At 38.1% G+C, this 16,713-nt stretch overlaps 1 protein-coding gene across 1 annotated transcript; it reads right to left on the bottom strand.

Annotated features, from left to right (window-relative positions):
- Nucleotides 1-307: 307 nt before the first annotated feature.
- On the bottom strand, nt 308-14,025 carry LOC139718458 (sulfotransferase 1A1-like). The gene is made up of 7 exons (XM_071629929.1): nt 13,885-14,025; nt 12,551-12,728; nt 11,378-11,637; nt 10,885-11,011; nt 9,516-9,613; nt 2,198-2,390; nt 308-1,740 (listed from the first exon to the last, which is right to left on the bottom strand). Exons 2-7 carry the CDS (start codon nt 12,699-12,701, stop codon nt 1,631-1,633), a joined length of 939 nt encoding a protein of 312 aa, XP_071486030.1. The 5' UTR covers nt 12,702-12,728; nt 13,885-14,025; the 3' UTR covers nt 308-1,630.
- Between the last annotated feature and the right edge of the window lie 2,688 nt (nt 14,026-16,713).

The following is a 16,713-nucleotide window of genomic DNA, read 5'->3' as shown; positions in this document are numbered from 1 at the left end:
AATGACCATTGCCTATCATTGCATTGATAGGTATCATACACGATACTACGCCAGAAAGAGAATGCAGACATCCCCACATCTCCCTGGTACACCCACAAGGGTAACTGGGATTTTTTCCCCTACTTGTTATAATGAATATTATTTATTAGTGGAAAATTGAACAAAGTAAATGGGATTCCATCTTAATCCAATAATAGAACACAACGTAAAGGGAACCTCCAGATGATTTCAGATTTTTACAATTAAACAATCATAAATTTAGTTAAACTGACTACACAAGTTTCAGAATATATAACGATTGGGATGAGGAATGAGAATGTTTTCAACATTTATAACAAATTGCGATGAACAAGGATGATTACATGCAGCCTCATCATAAGAATGCATGAGTTGGGGCTTAAGGAAGCAGAACAAAAGAAGAAGGCATGCATAGATTCTTCACAGGTGAGCTTGTTGAGCAAGCGATGTTGTAATTGAATTACACTGCTACATTTCTGAAATATGTGAGGCTCTGATGTCATCAACACTCTCCAGTGTAATTTGTATAATATTTTCAGTTTGTTTACTGGTTTCTATGCTCAAGGACCACGATAAATTTCACAAATCTATACATGGAGCTGTCGATTTATGTACTACACGATGTTGAATTATGAAAATCGTTTGGAATGCCCAATTAAAGTGCTGCTACACAATACAGTGTTTGTTTGTCACATTTTTATAGCCAACACCATCCACAAGTCTTTATTACAAATAATTATGATATGTAATGTAGTTGTAGTTTGGTATGCGTTTGGTACATAGCAGGTGCCCTGCTGGTAGCATTTTGTCCCCACATTGAACGCCTACAATAGTTTGTAAGTTCGTAAATTTTGTAATTGTCAGTGCCGTTGATTTTGGACAAGACACCTGCTATTTGTCTCTGGTATGAAAATGAGAGGGTCTCTCATGGTTTGCCAATTTGGCAATTCCTGCATAATCCACGAAGTCCCTGACCTGAGTAATACCTTTCAAACAATACAACTAACTAGAGTATAAAGTGATTTACAATCAAAATGCAATGCCAGTACATGAAACTTTGTGGGCTTGCGTGGCTGTATACTTACTACAACGTGAAACTTAATGGCAGCTTTCTTATATTAACATGGTTGGCATGGATTGAAATTATTAAAACAATTTCGTGGTTCAAACATTGAAAAAAAAGAAGATAATTTTCAACGGAAACTCACTCCAGTCTAGTGGCCAGCTGTGAACTGACTGCATAGTGTTGTAATTTTAAGGTTTTTGCTTGTTTGTTTTTCTGTTTGATTGTTTGGCTGTATGACACACTGGAAATATCATGCAGTATTATTATTTTCACATCGAGACAGCCGTACATTCAGGTAAAGGTTACACCTCTTCTGTGTTTATGTAATATTTGTATTTGTATTTGTATTTGTATAAGAAACTAAGGTTTTTGTGGTTTTGTCAGTGTGATGATGTAAAGCTGCAAAGATGGAAACGTGGATTTGAAAGAAAACTACATTGACAACATAGAAACCACATTCTCTTGGGTTCAGCATGTAAAACAGATCAGTCTGATGTTGGCGTCGTAGATACCAATGTCAAATTGCTGCAAATACCCGGACGATATTTATTCAAACTCGAAAGTGAGGTCGACTCCTTTCATTTTCTCTTCGTACCACTTGTCAAACATTTCGTTTTGGGCCACGGTGAAGCGCTCTTTCCACTGACCGGAAATGCCTATGTGAAAAAACAAAAACCCAAATATGAACACAAAAACAAAACAAACAAACAAACAAACAAAACAGCAACAACAACAAAACAACAACAACAAAAACAAAAAACAAAACCGAGCATTGTTGTCACTGATTTTCAAAATTTATTGAAATGCGGATTGGTTAGGAATATTATTTATCTGTTGTATTTTATTCTACATAAAAGTACATTACTTCTTGGGCCGGAGGCTGTCTGTCTGTCTTTCTGTCTCTCCTTCTCTCCCTCTCTCCCTCCATCTCTCTCTCTCTCTCTAACTCTCTTTCACGAACTCTTCTCTCTTCTCTTCTTGATAAGTACACACTATACAATCATGTGACAGATTAGAGTACATTTTGTTAGTATCAACTCAATAAAGAGAATATGCAAGCAATATAAGAACTCTGCTTGGTCCCAGAACACATCTCAAGCTGTTGATTTATACCTTTGTTCATGAAGGGGATTGAGTTCACCACATCGTGGAAGTCCTTATCGGCTGCTTTTTCGTCCGTCTTACGCGTTGTGTACGTCTTACTCATTCCCTTGAACGAGCTGCACTCGACAACTTTCTGCACCTCGTCATCCGTCAGGTCAACGCCAATGTGGGCTGCCACCTGCCGTACGCCCTCTACGGGATTCTGATGCCAGGATAAATACCCAATGAGCAGTCAAAATTTTATCGTGAAATTCAAACAATTCCATTTTGAATAATTACTTGATGCGTTGTTTCTGTTTAAAATCTTCTACTCCGGCCAAGCACACTTTTAACATCATTTTCTGGATGCCTAGATTATAAGGGAATCGGATGTAAAGAAGATGATTCCAAACCAGTTGTAAGTTAGACTGATAAGAAAGGGTAAAATCTCACGAGTACAGCAGTGAAATTTTGATCAAAATCGGATGAAAACCGAGGAAGTTGAAATGTGAAATTGTGAGGTTTCGTTAATTTCTGCAGAACAGTTCTCGCACATTTGGTATGAATATACAAATGGGTTAGCTAATTATGTCATCACCTCACAATTTCCCATTGATCGTGTGAAAAAACTGACGAAATTCAATGTTTCTGTCATTAGTGTAAAACATGATCTTATTCCTGGTTGAGTAACTTCAGAATAATGCAGGCGCGGTGGAGCACCCCAATTATCTCGCAGAAATCCATCGGCAGCCGAGCCTCATTTGCATAAAGTAAACAACATGTACTCGCGTAGTTGTGAAAAAGTAAACAACTTCTCAAGCTAATAACAATTTAAGGAAACCTATTTTCGGACTAAAATTGAGTTAGTTTGAATTTGAAAACATGTCCGAATATGCACATATAACATATTAAAGGATTTGACAATGATAAAATGTGAAATTTTAGCGAAAACATGGCGAGCAAAATTACCAAAAATATGCCTCGAAATCATCCTAAAATTCACGAAGTGTAATTGCGGAACCAAAGCGTCATTCGAACAAAGTACACCGAAATTTATTTATCTGCTTGCATTTAAAATTTCATACCGTAATATTCCCGGCCATGGTTGTGTCAGAAAAAAACAGAAGGTGATGTCAAAAATGACACGAACGCAAAGCGTACAGGTCGGTCCCATGTATATATAATCGCGTCACTGTAGCGTTGCATGTCACAGCACACACAACGCATTGCTGCATGCAGCGTGCGCGGCAGCAGCTCAGCAGTCACCGCCGTGCGACACTCAGCCACTGCACTTTTATTTGATTGAATAAATGTAATTTCTCACCTTCTACGAAGGAGATATTTTAACAGAAACAAAAACAGGAGAAAGTAGAAAAATGCAGACTGAACTGAGCTGACATGTTAATCTAAAAAGCTTCACACACGGGCCTCACACATTCACAAACACAATCACAGGCTCCGCTCAGCTTTAACTACCAACTGCTAAGGTCCACCGCCCGGGCTGGCCGGGCCGAACCTCGAGCTCGGCCTCGACAGAGACGCGCCGCAGAGTCCGATCAAAACCACATCATGTCAGACCGTTACATTATTCTGATTATTTTACTCATTTAAACGAAACATTAAGATGTTTGTAAGAAATAAAACATTCAAATATGATTATCACGAATGAAATTTCATCAAACTTCCTACTTACCAAATCACACAACACGAGAAACCCAGCTGGCAAAATTGACTGTGTCACATGTAAACCAACAATGAGCACGAGATCCTGAATCTCACGTACCACGCATACGCGATATTGCGGGAAAAGAAATGACGTCATTTTCAAATGTTTCGCTGACTAAAATTTTCTATTCCAAACCCTGTAGAAACAAGTTGATTTCTCCAAAAATACAGGTGGAACCAAGCGAAAACTTTCACCATATATGGATTGAAGCCTGATGAACTTATGTTGCGAATTTCGGACACATTGGAGCCCGGTCAGAAAAAAAACAGAGAGCATGTTTTGCGAGAGGTGATTTTCAAAACGCTTTAATATCTCAAGTTCTAGTGCAGCAAATTTCATAATTTTTTCATCAAAAGGAAGGTTTTTAAGAACTTAGAGTGGGAAGTTTGAGTTTACTAGCGGCACGCATAGCGGCACAAGGAGAAGGTAAAGATCTGACTTTTTCATGCACACAGCTTCGGGCAGCCGTGGATGCCCGTTGGAAATTCAAATAGAACGGGGCGATAATGAGATGCAAATTGGGGTGCTCCACCGCGCCTGAATGATCAGTATCTGTATAATATATCAGAGTTTGAGCTTGGGGCGCAATTGCGTTTGAATGAAAACCTGGAAGTTTCAAAATTTTGTGTATGAATTATATGGCAAGCTGTGAGGGGATAACATCATCACTTCACTATTTGCATATTCATATTGGCTGTTCAAGAAGTCTTTTTCTGAAAACTGAAACAACTTCAAAATGTCATAATTCCTTATTTTTCATTCGATTCTGATCAACTTTTCATTGATGTGCTCAGAAAACTGAACTCTTTTTCAGACTAACTTTCAACTGCACTGGATTTTCCCTTTCAAGGTATTGTTTACCATTGGGAGCAGTGATAAAAAAATGTTCGAGTTATCACATTTTTATGCATATAACGTGTAGGGTAGCTGTATCACAGAACATCCTATCATATGAACATTTTGCAATGAAGCCTAAATTATAAGAAGATATCACTGTTTTACTCTGTAAATCATAACTGCTAGACGGTTAAGTCTAGAAACAGTTTTATAATAACGATTGTTAAATTTTTTTTATATTAAAAGGACTTAGCTTTGATTATTGATTATTGATTATAACGATTAGCAGTTTTATATTTTTTCATCCCTAACTCACATTTTAGAACTATCGAAGCACTAAAGCTGTTTTTGTTTTCATGTGCAAATGTATATAGTGCCTTTAAGGATGACTTCCGATGGGGAAAAAAAGTTGTAGAAGGTTTCGTCCGAAGGAATTCAAATACTACTGAGGCCAGTATGAAATGTGGCTGCCACGTGCTCAAGCTTTTGCTTATAGTGGCAGTCCTTCTTCCGCATAATTTCTCGGATAATTATTTGGAAATTTGGTAATACGAGTTATATTTTGTTAATGAAATTAATTTACACATTGATTTTCCTTCTTTGAATCATGTACATGTAATCTGCTTACTGATATTCCATGTGATATTACTGAAAATAATCTTAATTTATGTATGAAATTGTGTTGGAAGAAAAATAAATCAAACAAACAAATGTCGAGACGCAAGTCGAGGGCATGGACTAAACACAAGTCACCAATATAGCCTTGTCAAATTTTTACATTAGTATAATTGTCTGGGGCAAAATTATTTGATGTATAGGGCCCCAATTTTTCTCTCTTTCTCTTTCTTCTTTAAAACAACAACAACATCAAATTAAGTCTGCCTTGAGAACATACATATTCAGCTCCATGATTTTCCTTTGCAACCATACTCCCATCATTATAACCATCTGGATTGCGCAGCTTTTGTGCCTCCTGTGCAACACACAGCGTATATCCGAGAAAATTTGGACCTTTTTTCCGGCCGACGAGTAGATAGACTGAATTAAAAAAAAAAAAAGAATTGTCGGAATTTGATCAGAAATTACTACTCACCAATAGATGTTCTGTCAAATATTTCCGTTGTCTCGTAAAGCCTTTCCCTACTTCACGTTATCCCTATAACACATAACGTGGAGTGCCTAAGTGTGAATGGGCACCATGTCGTGTGTTGATCATACCATGCCGTTGTCACCAGCCTTTGTGTAAATCGCTGTTTTTGTACACCGTGTAAAACTTTAACCACCGACCGTGGGAACTTTGTGATTTCCAGTAGTCGTACCAAATGCTTGAAGATTGCCATGTGCCGTGGTTTTTCCCCGTCACTCTGGCAGTAGCCTCCAAGTAATTATATTGGAGCTACTGTTTTGTACCGGATGTTTGATAGAATCGGGTACATATCTCCGACCTCATCTTTTTGACATATATCTTTTTCACTTCAACATACCGTTTCATTTATACCGTTTCATCTCAAATAACAAAGTACACTCCTATCCTACTCGTCATTGCAATGACAATCATCTAAATAACCCGAAGGTACTTGTCGCTCATAGATCTATCCGACACCATGGACCGGATATATGGAATTCTCTGCCCGAACAAATTAAAGCATGCACATCACTTCTTTCTTGTAAAGCAAACATGAAAAAGTACATTATATCAAGTTATGGGAATTATCTGATATCTGACCTTTGTAACCAATAACTAAATAGATTGATTTAAATGTTTTGATATCCTCCCCAGTCTCTTTACATCAAACTATTCAATAAACATATTTAAGTTTTCGTATCGTAAAAGGCACCTAGTATCGCGCGCCTGCCGGGCCCTTTCACTTGCACCAGCACTCACGTCACTCACCTCATTCTCTGTATTATGTAGTGTCTTCACAATTTTTGCTGTCGCAATGCGATGTCAGAATGTCATTGTTTGTTTTTTTCTTTTCTTTTCGATAAGTATACAAGATGTATGTTTTGCCCATTTTCTTTTCTTCTTCTTTTTAAAGGCTGTCGTATCTTCAAGCTCTATGCTTATTTGACGACAGTCTTCTGCATTCACACGCCCAATACATGTGCCATAATTCAGTCAGATCATTTGATTCACTTTTTCCCCGAGTGGTTCCCAATTAACGTGTTCCCTTATTCTTTTCTTTAATCTGTACACGTATATCTCAGTTTTATATTCGGATAAACACACTATATGTTCTAATGTCTTGTAAACAAAAAGAAATGACTGTATTTCATTTGCAATATGTATTTGCTGCAGACAATTCCTAATAAATTCATTTGAATTGAATTGAATTTATTCAAGCCTGAATGTATATCGTGCATAAGGGAACCATATCAAAGCGCATATCTTACGCTCTCAAAGTTTGCTTTCGCAGTCTTGAGGGTCGACAGACCTTTTAGTAGGTAAATATGGATGTTTTGATTGAAAGATATTGTTTTCTGCACAGTCACTTTCTGGTTCATGGACTTTGGACTTTGCACTACTTTATATATTTGCGTCTGCAACATCAAAGACTATATCTCATCTTACTCTTAGGAAGAACGGGCACAGTGATCAGCACTTGATTTTTAATTGCCTGTATATAAAGTGCGTGAAACCTTTCCGTCTGGTCTTGTTTTTATCCCGTGTTTTATGAAACGTTCAGGTCGGCAGGTCAAAGAATAACAATCTGTTCACGAAACTAGTCAGAAACACCGTAGAATCCTTACCTTCAAATCTCAGCTTCAAAAATGATGCTACAATTGATTTCCCTACCATTACTATTTCCCCTTTCTTGCCTTTTTCTCTTTGCATGTTCACGTTGAGCCTGCACCACTAATAGTGACTGTACTCAATATTTCGAGTTGTGTGACTGTTGTACAAAAATAATAGCAACTGGAATATCCGCGTACCATTATGCAAATACATGCGCTGAATTTTATTGATTTTGTATTCAAATTGTGTTGGCCAGGTATTGGCGATGGAAGTAAAATAAGGAATGAATTAATAACCAGTGGCAATTCATTGTTATTCTTGATCGACCAATCAATGTGGAGTATTCGGATATTGCGCTTGTTTGTAAGAATAATCAAATACTAGTACTTGTTAAATCGTCTGTCTCTTTTGTGTGTGTGTTTGTGTATGTGCGTGTGGTGTGAGCGTGTTTGTGCGTATGGGTATTTGGCAGTATGCTGCAGTCATATAGTTCATTTAGAAGGATGCACTTGAGTTTTGAAAGCAAACACTACTTGTCACATTGAGTCAATATTCAAAAAAAAATTCTGGGGCACGCAACTGCCCAAGACAAACTGTGGCGTTGAGGCCAAGTATAGCCGCCATTAGAGATGTGAGATTTGTAGTATAACAGGCTGTCGCGAACTCTCGTGCGGGTAACAGTACGTAAACGATCTGTTATACTTATGCTGTATATATTCGTACAAGAATGGGCTACTTCTGATACATGGCAAGCTCTGTCTAAGCTTCCACTAGTGCGTCATTCTGATCGCCACTGATTATCTGTTGCTTCTCTCTTAAAAAAAAAAAAAAAAAAAAAAAAAAAAAACACGCTTTAAAGGAGAGCACAATTTCGGTGGGAAAATCGTCTTGGCATTCCACTGTCACAGCTAGTCTTTTTTCATCCAGAAATGTAGTGTATGCAAGCACATGAAAACATGTGCTTATTTTTTTTTCATGTGCATGCATTTTACCCTTTACCATGAATTCAGACTATAAGTGCCAAGGGCAATCCATAATGAACTACAGTGTATAATTATTAATAAAGCATTCATGTGCCTTGGAGCAAGAGTCCAGAAGCCTAGTCAGCAGAGCTCTGAAAAGGTGGTATTCGTGGTATTCATGTCTATTGTTCAGGGGTCATTGTAAGCACACACTCACATACATATCATTGGTTCTTGTGTAAAGTTCAATTTTGTATAGAGGGTTAAAATTTGACCAAAATCTGGAACTTAACTTTAAAATCAATCATGAATTTTACGAAACTGATTCATGCTCTCATATTCAAATCACCTCCAACTTAATTGTACACTATTCAGCTATTACTCATATCAACAATAGTGTTATCGGAGATATAGTTTTTGAACTATTAAGGATCAAAAGTGGGAAATGTCTTTTTGTAACACCTACAACCTTTCCCCTGCACGTTAATAACCAGGGGCAATTCATTGTTATTCTATATCGACCAATTGATGTGGAATATTCGTATATTGCGCTTGTTTGTAAGAATAATCACCCCACCCCATGCCATACACACACCCACATGTGACCCTTCTCCAACAGGTACTGTGTGAAGGTATGAAACGCTTTTTCCTTGCTATCAAACGGATTGTTTCTAAGATCTAATGAGTCATGCCTGAACCCTGTTGAGTGCTTTTATGCCATCCCCTCTAGTAATAGACAAACACACTCCTGCCTCTCGGAGAGAACGTATATAGAGGTCTGATCGAATCACAGCTTATGCATCGGGTGAAAAATCCTACTTTTTGAACAGGGCGCAAACAAACACACAAACAATCAACAAACAAACAACAAACAAACAACGAACAATAAGCAAACAAGCACCGGAAAATGGAACAATGATGATGACCCTTCCTAAATTGCCCAAGGTCAGTGGTAACGGCAGGGGAACGTCATATCCACTCAGCACATTGTGCCGTTTCTGGAAAAGAAAGAATTACTAGGAACTTATCCACTAAGATCATCTGCCTCTTTAAACGTTACAGCACCAGACTTCAGAATCATCATACCTTTTTGAGATTCTCGTAGAAGAGGAAGAGCACGTTGTCTTTATCTCGGACTTTCCAGAATCCCAGGTTGTGATCTAACCACGGCCCGAACGATGCCTCTACACGAAAGGCGAAGAAGATTGACCAACAAATAGATAAATGAAATTAAGAAATAAACCTTAACAAAGTGAAATACAGCAATGTAGGGAAAAAATGGTAAAACATCGATGCTCAAATTTTGTGAGTTATTATTACAAGAACGGGTAGGTTTCATCAACTCATTGATTTTGATTTATTCCGAACAAAGGTTATTCAGAGAATATTTAAAGGATGTAAACCGTATCATGTAATATATAAGGATACATGATGATTATATAACTTTATATAACATACAAAAGTGTATGTGTGTGTGTGTGTGTGTGTATGTATTACAATTTCTTGCTATTGCAGGCAACAATTGATTCTCTTGGGGAAAACGTTCTTATTGATATTTGAGAAAGCTTTACCAATAACATATTGTAGATAAACAGGTTTGATTCTATGCCCCAACTTCATCCACATTTACCGTTATTCCATGTTTTATTCTTTCTTGGCGTTGCCTCACGTTTATTGAGGTATCTTAGCCATTGTTAGCACACAAGAGTTTACTCTCATTGAATTTCATTACATTTGATATTGATGCTAGAAAGATTCCACATTCCATTACTTGAAATGCAGCAACATGCCCTCAATCTTGTCTGACGCTTTCCAGATGCGAGAATCTACAGACTGAATTGAATTGAATTGAATTGAATTGAATTGAATTGAATTGAATTGAACTGAATTGAATTGAAGATGTGTACATATTTCAGTTTGCACAGTTTATGTATAATTACAATAGCCATAACATGCCATTACCATGTCATAATTATCTACTATAATCTACATCTAGATAGACATATATATTTTCGCTGAATTATGCTGAGTCTAACGATTTTAATGGGATGGTATAGTTCTGGTTGAACTGGGGATTTAGGTTTTAACTTTTTGTGAAATAGTAAGAAACCGACTTTATGAAATACTAAAGAGCATAATAATAACCGTATAATGGGCACTTCAAAGATTATTTGGTGAAGATGGATTTTGAAATGCATGAGATATCCCCCCCCCCCCAAAAAAAAAAAAGAAGGAAAAGAAAGTGGTCCTAAAAAATGGTAGGACCCACCTTTTATTAGGAACATTTTGTTTTTGGACAGGTCAACCAGAACCATACCATTCCTTTAAGCTTAACTTCTCCTTGGTGCCTATTTTTACCGGAAAGTGAATCAATCTTTCACTGAAATAACGATCATTAGGAATAAAACGAGGCCATAAACGACCAAGAACTGATGAAGATGCACCAGATACCCACTGTCTTCCATGAAGGATCCCAGGACCATTTCCCATGAGAAACCACCAGGGGGCTCAATCTTCCCCTTCACTATCATGTTGTAGATCGAGTTGAGAATATCCTTCGGGTTACGGGCTACGTAAATAACCTGGGAAAGTACAAAGATTACATTTGAAACTGTTTTATCTGATTTTTTTTGTTCGTTGAAATTTATATCATGAAAATAAGCATTGTGTATAGAAACATTGTTTGTGTCCATCAATGCAGAGTGCTTAGATCAAATATGTACAACCAACTAAATTCTTCTAGAGACCGACGACTACAAAACTGATTTTAAACAAACGCAGAAAACAAGTGGCATAATCACATGTTTCATGGACAAACAAAACAGCATATCATACTAAGAATGAACGTTGATACATGTTGTCTACGCGTATTGAGGACAGCGCCAGTATTAGGCTCTAGTAATCCACAAACGAGGGGGGCGGGGGGCAGGGGGCACAAACATACAGACCTTTCCCTTCTCCTCAAGTTTCGTAGGCAGCATCTGGATCGGAAGGTGTGTCAGAATGACGCGGGGAGATTTCGCCTTGGCAACCACATCCAAAAATGGCGTCATGTTCAGAGGATTCTGGAGCTCGTCCGCCCGTGTCTTGGGCATCTTTTGGGCCACGTTTATCATGGCTACAGTGCTCGTAGACAGCGTTCGGTCTATTTTCTCAGGTACTCCCCGGGCCAGGATAAGTCCAACGATTTCATTCATCCAGTGTGTTCCTACATACCAGAGGAAGATGGTAGATTGCTTGTAACGTTGCTTGGAAATTTGTGTACAGTGATTATACACAACTGTGCCACCATTTCATGTGCTAAGTGTAAGGTGGCCCGTTCTGTATTTAAGCAGTGATACCAGCAGCATGTAAGTTTGTACGAGTATACAAATGTACAATAATGGGCTCAGCGTGTACGTGGGTATGTGTATGCTTGACATGTTCAAGAATGGATTCCCTCTGATCGAGTCATGATGTGATATAAAGCTATCATAGCAAATCATGTCTTTATCGCTATGGCATATTTTGTTGCTTGTCTTTGTATCATTCTTTGTTTGCTTTCGTACAAGTAGTAGTGGGCTTGTAGTCAAGGAGTATTTTATATATGTATAAATATATATATATGCGCACTTAAACGCACATGTACAACACGTTTTATCAGACAAGTGTGACAATACCGTATTTCCCCCAAACAAATTACAACCGTGCCCTCCCCAATAATATATTTGAAAATGATTAATCAATCTAAACAAAAATTCAGGGTATGAAACTATAACTCATTGCCCACATCTTACAGAAAACCCCATTCGATTTGCTTCAGTGGTCAAAGAGAAATGAGGAATTTTGTAGAGGATGTCAGGAGTCTCTTCCCTCCAAGTTCTGTCTATTGTATTCACACACAAGAACATCGAAGTGCTACACTTGGAAGAATCAGACTCATGGCATGCTTTACAACAATCCACATTTCTCTGTGACCGCTTAACCAAATTGAATGGGGTTTTCTGTAAAATATAGTGAAGATCTTATGTTTTAAGACCCTGAAGTAGCATTTAGACAGTTTAATCATATTTGGTGTTACCAATGCGAAAATCTGATTGTAAATTCTTTGGGACACACTGTAGAATTCCTGCAGTCCGTACCTGTCTTAGGGTAGGTGCAAATCCACACGTCATCCGGACGAACTTCAAAATTCGGCAACGCATCTACGCTGGAGTCCAGAATGACGTTGGGTAGTACGATCCCCTTGTATACGTGCATTCCGTTGATGTGAGCCGGTTCATTTTCCGCCATGTTTGCGAAACCTTCAAACGTAGGGGCCTACATCAGGGCGCATCAAAGCAGTGAAATACCATATATCGTACACACAAAATTCGCACTCAGTAACAAAGGGGATTTAATCACACACACACATCGGAAAAGGCATGTATTTATGTATCATGACATTCTAACATTACATGATGTCATGTGTTAGCAAAAGTTGAACGAGGGTTAATTTGATTCAAAATCATAGAAATCAATAGGCCTCATTGAGTGGATTTTGTGATATCTATCAACCCGCAAACTCGATGTACATAGGCCTATACCTCAAAAGAGTCCTGCATGAACGCAACATATACCAATCGCCACAAAGTGTGGAGGAAAACTGAGACCACTCGTTTATCAATTTCAATTTCGATCCATTTCTACAACATGATCTTACAAGATTACAATGTACAAAGGGGAAAAAACGATAACATAGAGATATTGGTGAAATTTGACTTTCTACAAGGCAGAAAGTCTGGCAACTCTAGCAAGAAATCTCTCATGATCCCTATACCGAAACGTTTTGACATCCTTCATCACTGTATGACTGAGGATCTTAATTTGTTTCCTAATTTTGTAACCAAAATCAATGTTGGGCACTTTTAATTAAATTAATTTAAATATCATGTTGAAACTGTCCTCTTCTCGAATATTTTTCTAAAGTACCTTTAGGAAAATTCGGGAATTTCGACGGTGATCTACACTTTACCACCAATGCTTTCTGTTTATTGGTCCACCATTGACCAATTTCAAAGCAACTTAATCCTTTCTGTGTCAGCTTGGACTTAAGACAGTATATCTACAATGCTGGCGTTCCCAGTGTCATTCTTGATACCCAAAGCACACAAAAGGTTAAAACGGATGAAATTAACATACCAGCTCAATTCTGCCAACCATGACTTCAAAAACAATCAATGGTTGAAAATATTTCAGAAATGCGTGATTTCACTCATCTCTCATACATCACTTAGTCTTTGCAGGAGTTCACAAAAGCATGAATACAAGGTTGATCAAAGCTTCTTCTTCCCTGAAAAAAGAAGAAGAAAGTTAGACAGGAAAGTTGCAAAAAAATGTGACCAGTTGCGACGCACGCATTAGGCTGGTGGTTAAGTACGCCGTCTTTGGCATCTGTTTGATACAGGGTTCTGCTTCCCCAAGATGAACTGCCTACCTTTTTAAGCTGATTGCAGATCAGAACAGGTTGCAACTGTTGTTACTCTTCGAAAGTTATAGGGGTTAGACGTAATTTGGTCCCTCTCGACAGACAATCTGTTCTTGAATCTCTCCTCACTTCGGCAGCTCGATGTTAGCCCTTCCGATCGAAGTTCCAAAGACGAAGTGCAACGAGCAGTGACTATCCCTAGGTTTCTACACATAAACCCCGAACGCGGACTTTGGAGTGTTTACCTGCAGATGAAAATACAATTGTAGGACGGTGTGCTCCAAAGGTCAGACGTCCTGCCGGGTGTCATGGGGGGGGGGGGAGCTTTGATAGGGAGCTATCCATGTTTGGACATTGGTCCCTTCAATCGTAATATTTCTCTCAAATAAAAGTCTCATCGAGTCGCATACATTCATATGTAAATACGCTTTTTATACACACCAGGTACAGTATGTATACAGTGTACTTCACTCCTATAGCTGAGCCAACGTGCTCATGACCCTAGTTGCGTTTCAAACACCCTAACACTAGTCTGGGCTCCGTCCCCTTTTCCTTGGTGCGACCAAGAGAGGGCGCAAATTTTCTTATTGCGATAATCGAGAGACTGCGCGTTTTTCTCGGGTATCGCAATCCTCGGGTGTCACGCCCTCATACGGCTTGTCGCGTACAATCACGGCGACGAGTAAAAAGAGTCCAGAAGCTAGACTACCCTAACACCGGCACAAAGGCCTGAATAATAGAATATAGAACTATTAAACGTACACACTTGCTATAGGATACACTAATCGCCAGACCAGGGTTGATTTTAAACTATGTTAACGTAATTCCACTATGATGCAGTGAAATAGCACCCCAATGCAATCACTTTCGACTCTCTTTCAGGGGTTGTTATGTAAGTCTATACATTATTTCGTCATTATCATCATCACCATCATCATCATCATCATCATCTTCTTCATCCATATCATTAGTCGTCCTGAGAAGGGAGTAAAAGAAGCTGCATTGGAAGGATTTATATGGTTGGTTGGATAACAAAGATGTTCTGAATGTTTAGATAATTATGTTCTGTAGAACGTATAGATCTCTTTTGCAGCATCTTAACGGGCAATTTAAATAGCAAGATGACAACAATAAAAACAACAAAAAGATATATGGGGCCTTGATTGAAATTCTGTTCATGTCGAAAACCAATAGGGAACATACTTTATTCTGCTTGAGGATTGTTTGGAAAGCAAGTCGTAAGATTTTCATCTAAAAACACGTCAGCTCCTCGATAAATCACATGCCCTCTGATCATCATGTCAATAACAGAATACATGTACGTCCGCTACGCATGCAAAATGATATGGATGTAATGCGATTAGATATAAAATGACCATTGCCTCATGGTAGGTATGATACACTACACTAAAGCAGAAAGAGAATGAAGACACCCACATCTCCCTGGTACGTACACCCACAAGGTAACTGGATTATTTTTTCACTTTCATAATGAATATTTACAGGCGTTCTGTGTATACTGAATACATTACGTGACTCAAACATATTATATTGTTCAGCACAGTGACGTTGGCGCGTGTTATGTGCCATGGTATAATCTGACGGATTTGTTCCACAGATTACAGTATATCTGAACTTGGTTGTATTTCGTTTCTCTCTGGTCTAAAGCCAAAACGTCAGTCCTAGTGTAGATTTTGTGACGCCTTTAGGATAAGCATGGAACTCGAATAGCGAAAGTAAGGTTTTATGCGGCTTTATCAAAATTTGGTCTCGTGAATTCAAGTCCTACTTTCCCAGTTGGGCATGATCAGTTTGACTTGTGTGACAATTCCTTTTCACTCTTTTTCAAACAAAACTTTATGAGTGAGAGTCCGATCACACAAACATAATGGTATGGATGTGTCAGCAATAAAAGAAAACATGACATGATGACGTTACAATTTTTAAAAATTCCACTTTATGGAGAGGAGATGATTGTAGGAATATGCTCATTGAATGGGGTTGTTGCGTTATAACCTCACGACTTTTCCATTAGCTTCTAGGTATATACACAGCGATTATGCAAAAAACAAAAAACAAAACATGTTTTACTTAATCATAAGACAAGTTCACCAGATAATGATGTATGTGTGGATTGAGTGAATGCAACAATATCAGTAGAACACATCTGTGAATTTGCGGAAAATTGGACAATCCGCTTAAAATTCAAGGATTCTTTAAGTTTAACTGCCGACACTGTAGAAATGAGAAGACAACAGTTTGTGACAAGTTCTCAGATCTGGGATGGGGGGGGGGTATGTTTTGTGGCCCAATAAAGGCAAATCATATCATTTTGATCAAATAACGACACACACACGACTTGGTGTACACACACACACACACACACACACACGGGTGTGACTCGTCTCTTATTCAGATGAATATGACAGCTTTTCAGATTAACTTTTGCTCCCTATACGTCAAATTGTGCTGTATTGCCCCACCCCTTTTTTTTGTTGTTTTTGCATGTGATTATGCTATCGACATTTTCTCATAATATCGTGTGTAATATGCAGATTCATCACTGTTCATGGTCAAAAATTCGGAAAGCAAGAAATCCAAAGATCGAATTTAGTTATTAAAATGACATCTATTTCACGTGTAGTACTGTACTGTTCTAATAAACAGTGGTTAATCCAAAATGTTAAAAAAGAGCAATGGTAGAAAACTACAAGTATATTATCTACAGGAGAAAATAAACAGCGTGATATATTTCAGATTTTAGCAGGAGAGCAGAGTCCACTATTTTTACAGAGACAATTCAAGCACGTTGAAACACGAAGGCTACTTTAGACAAAC

Source organism: Diadema antillarum, unplaced genomic scaffold (genome assembly GCF_040938485.1).
Source record: "Diadema antillarum isolate AM-2024a unplaced genomic scaffold, OU_Dant_1.0 scf00000094, whole genome shotgun sequence".
NCBI classification, from domain to species: Eukaryota; Metazoa; Echinodermata; class Echinoidea; order Diadematoida; family Diadematidae; genus Diadema; species Diadema antillarum.
The sequence above is the reverse complement of the archived record's forward strand: the minus strand, read 5'-3'. Positions and strand labels throughout refer to the sequence as shown.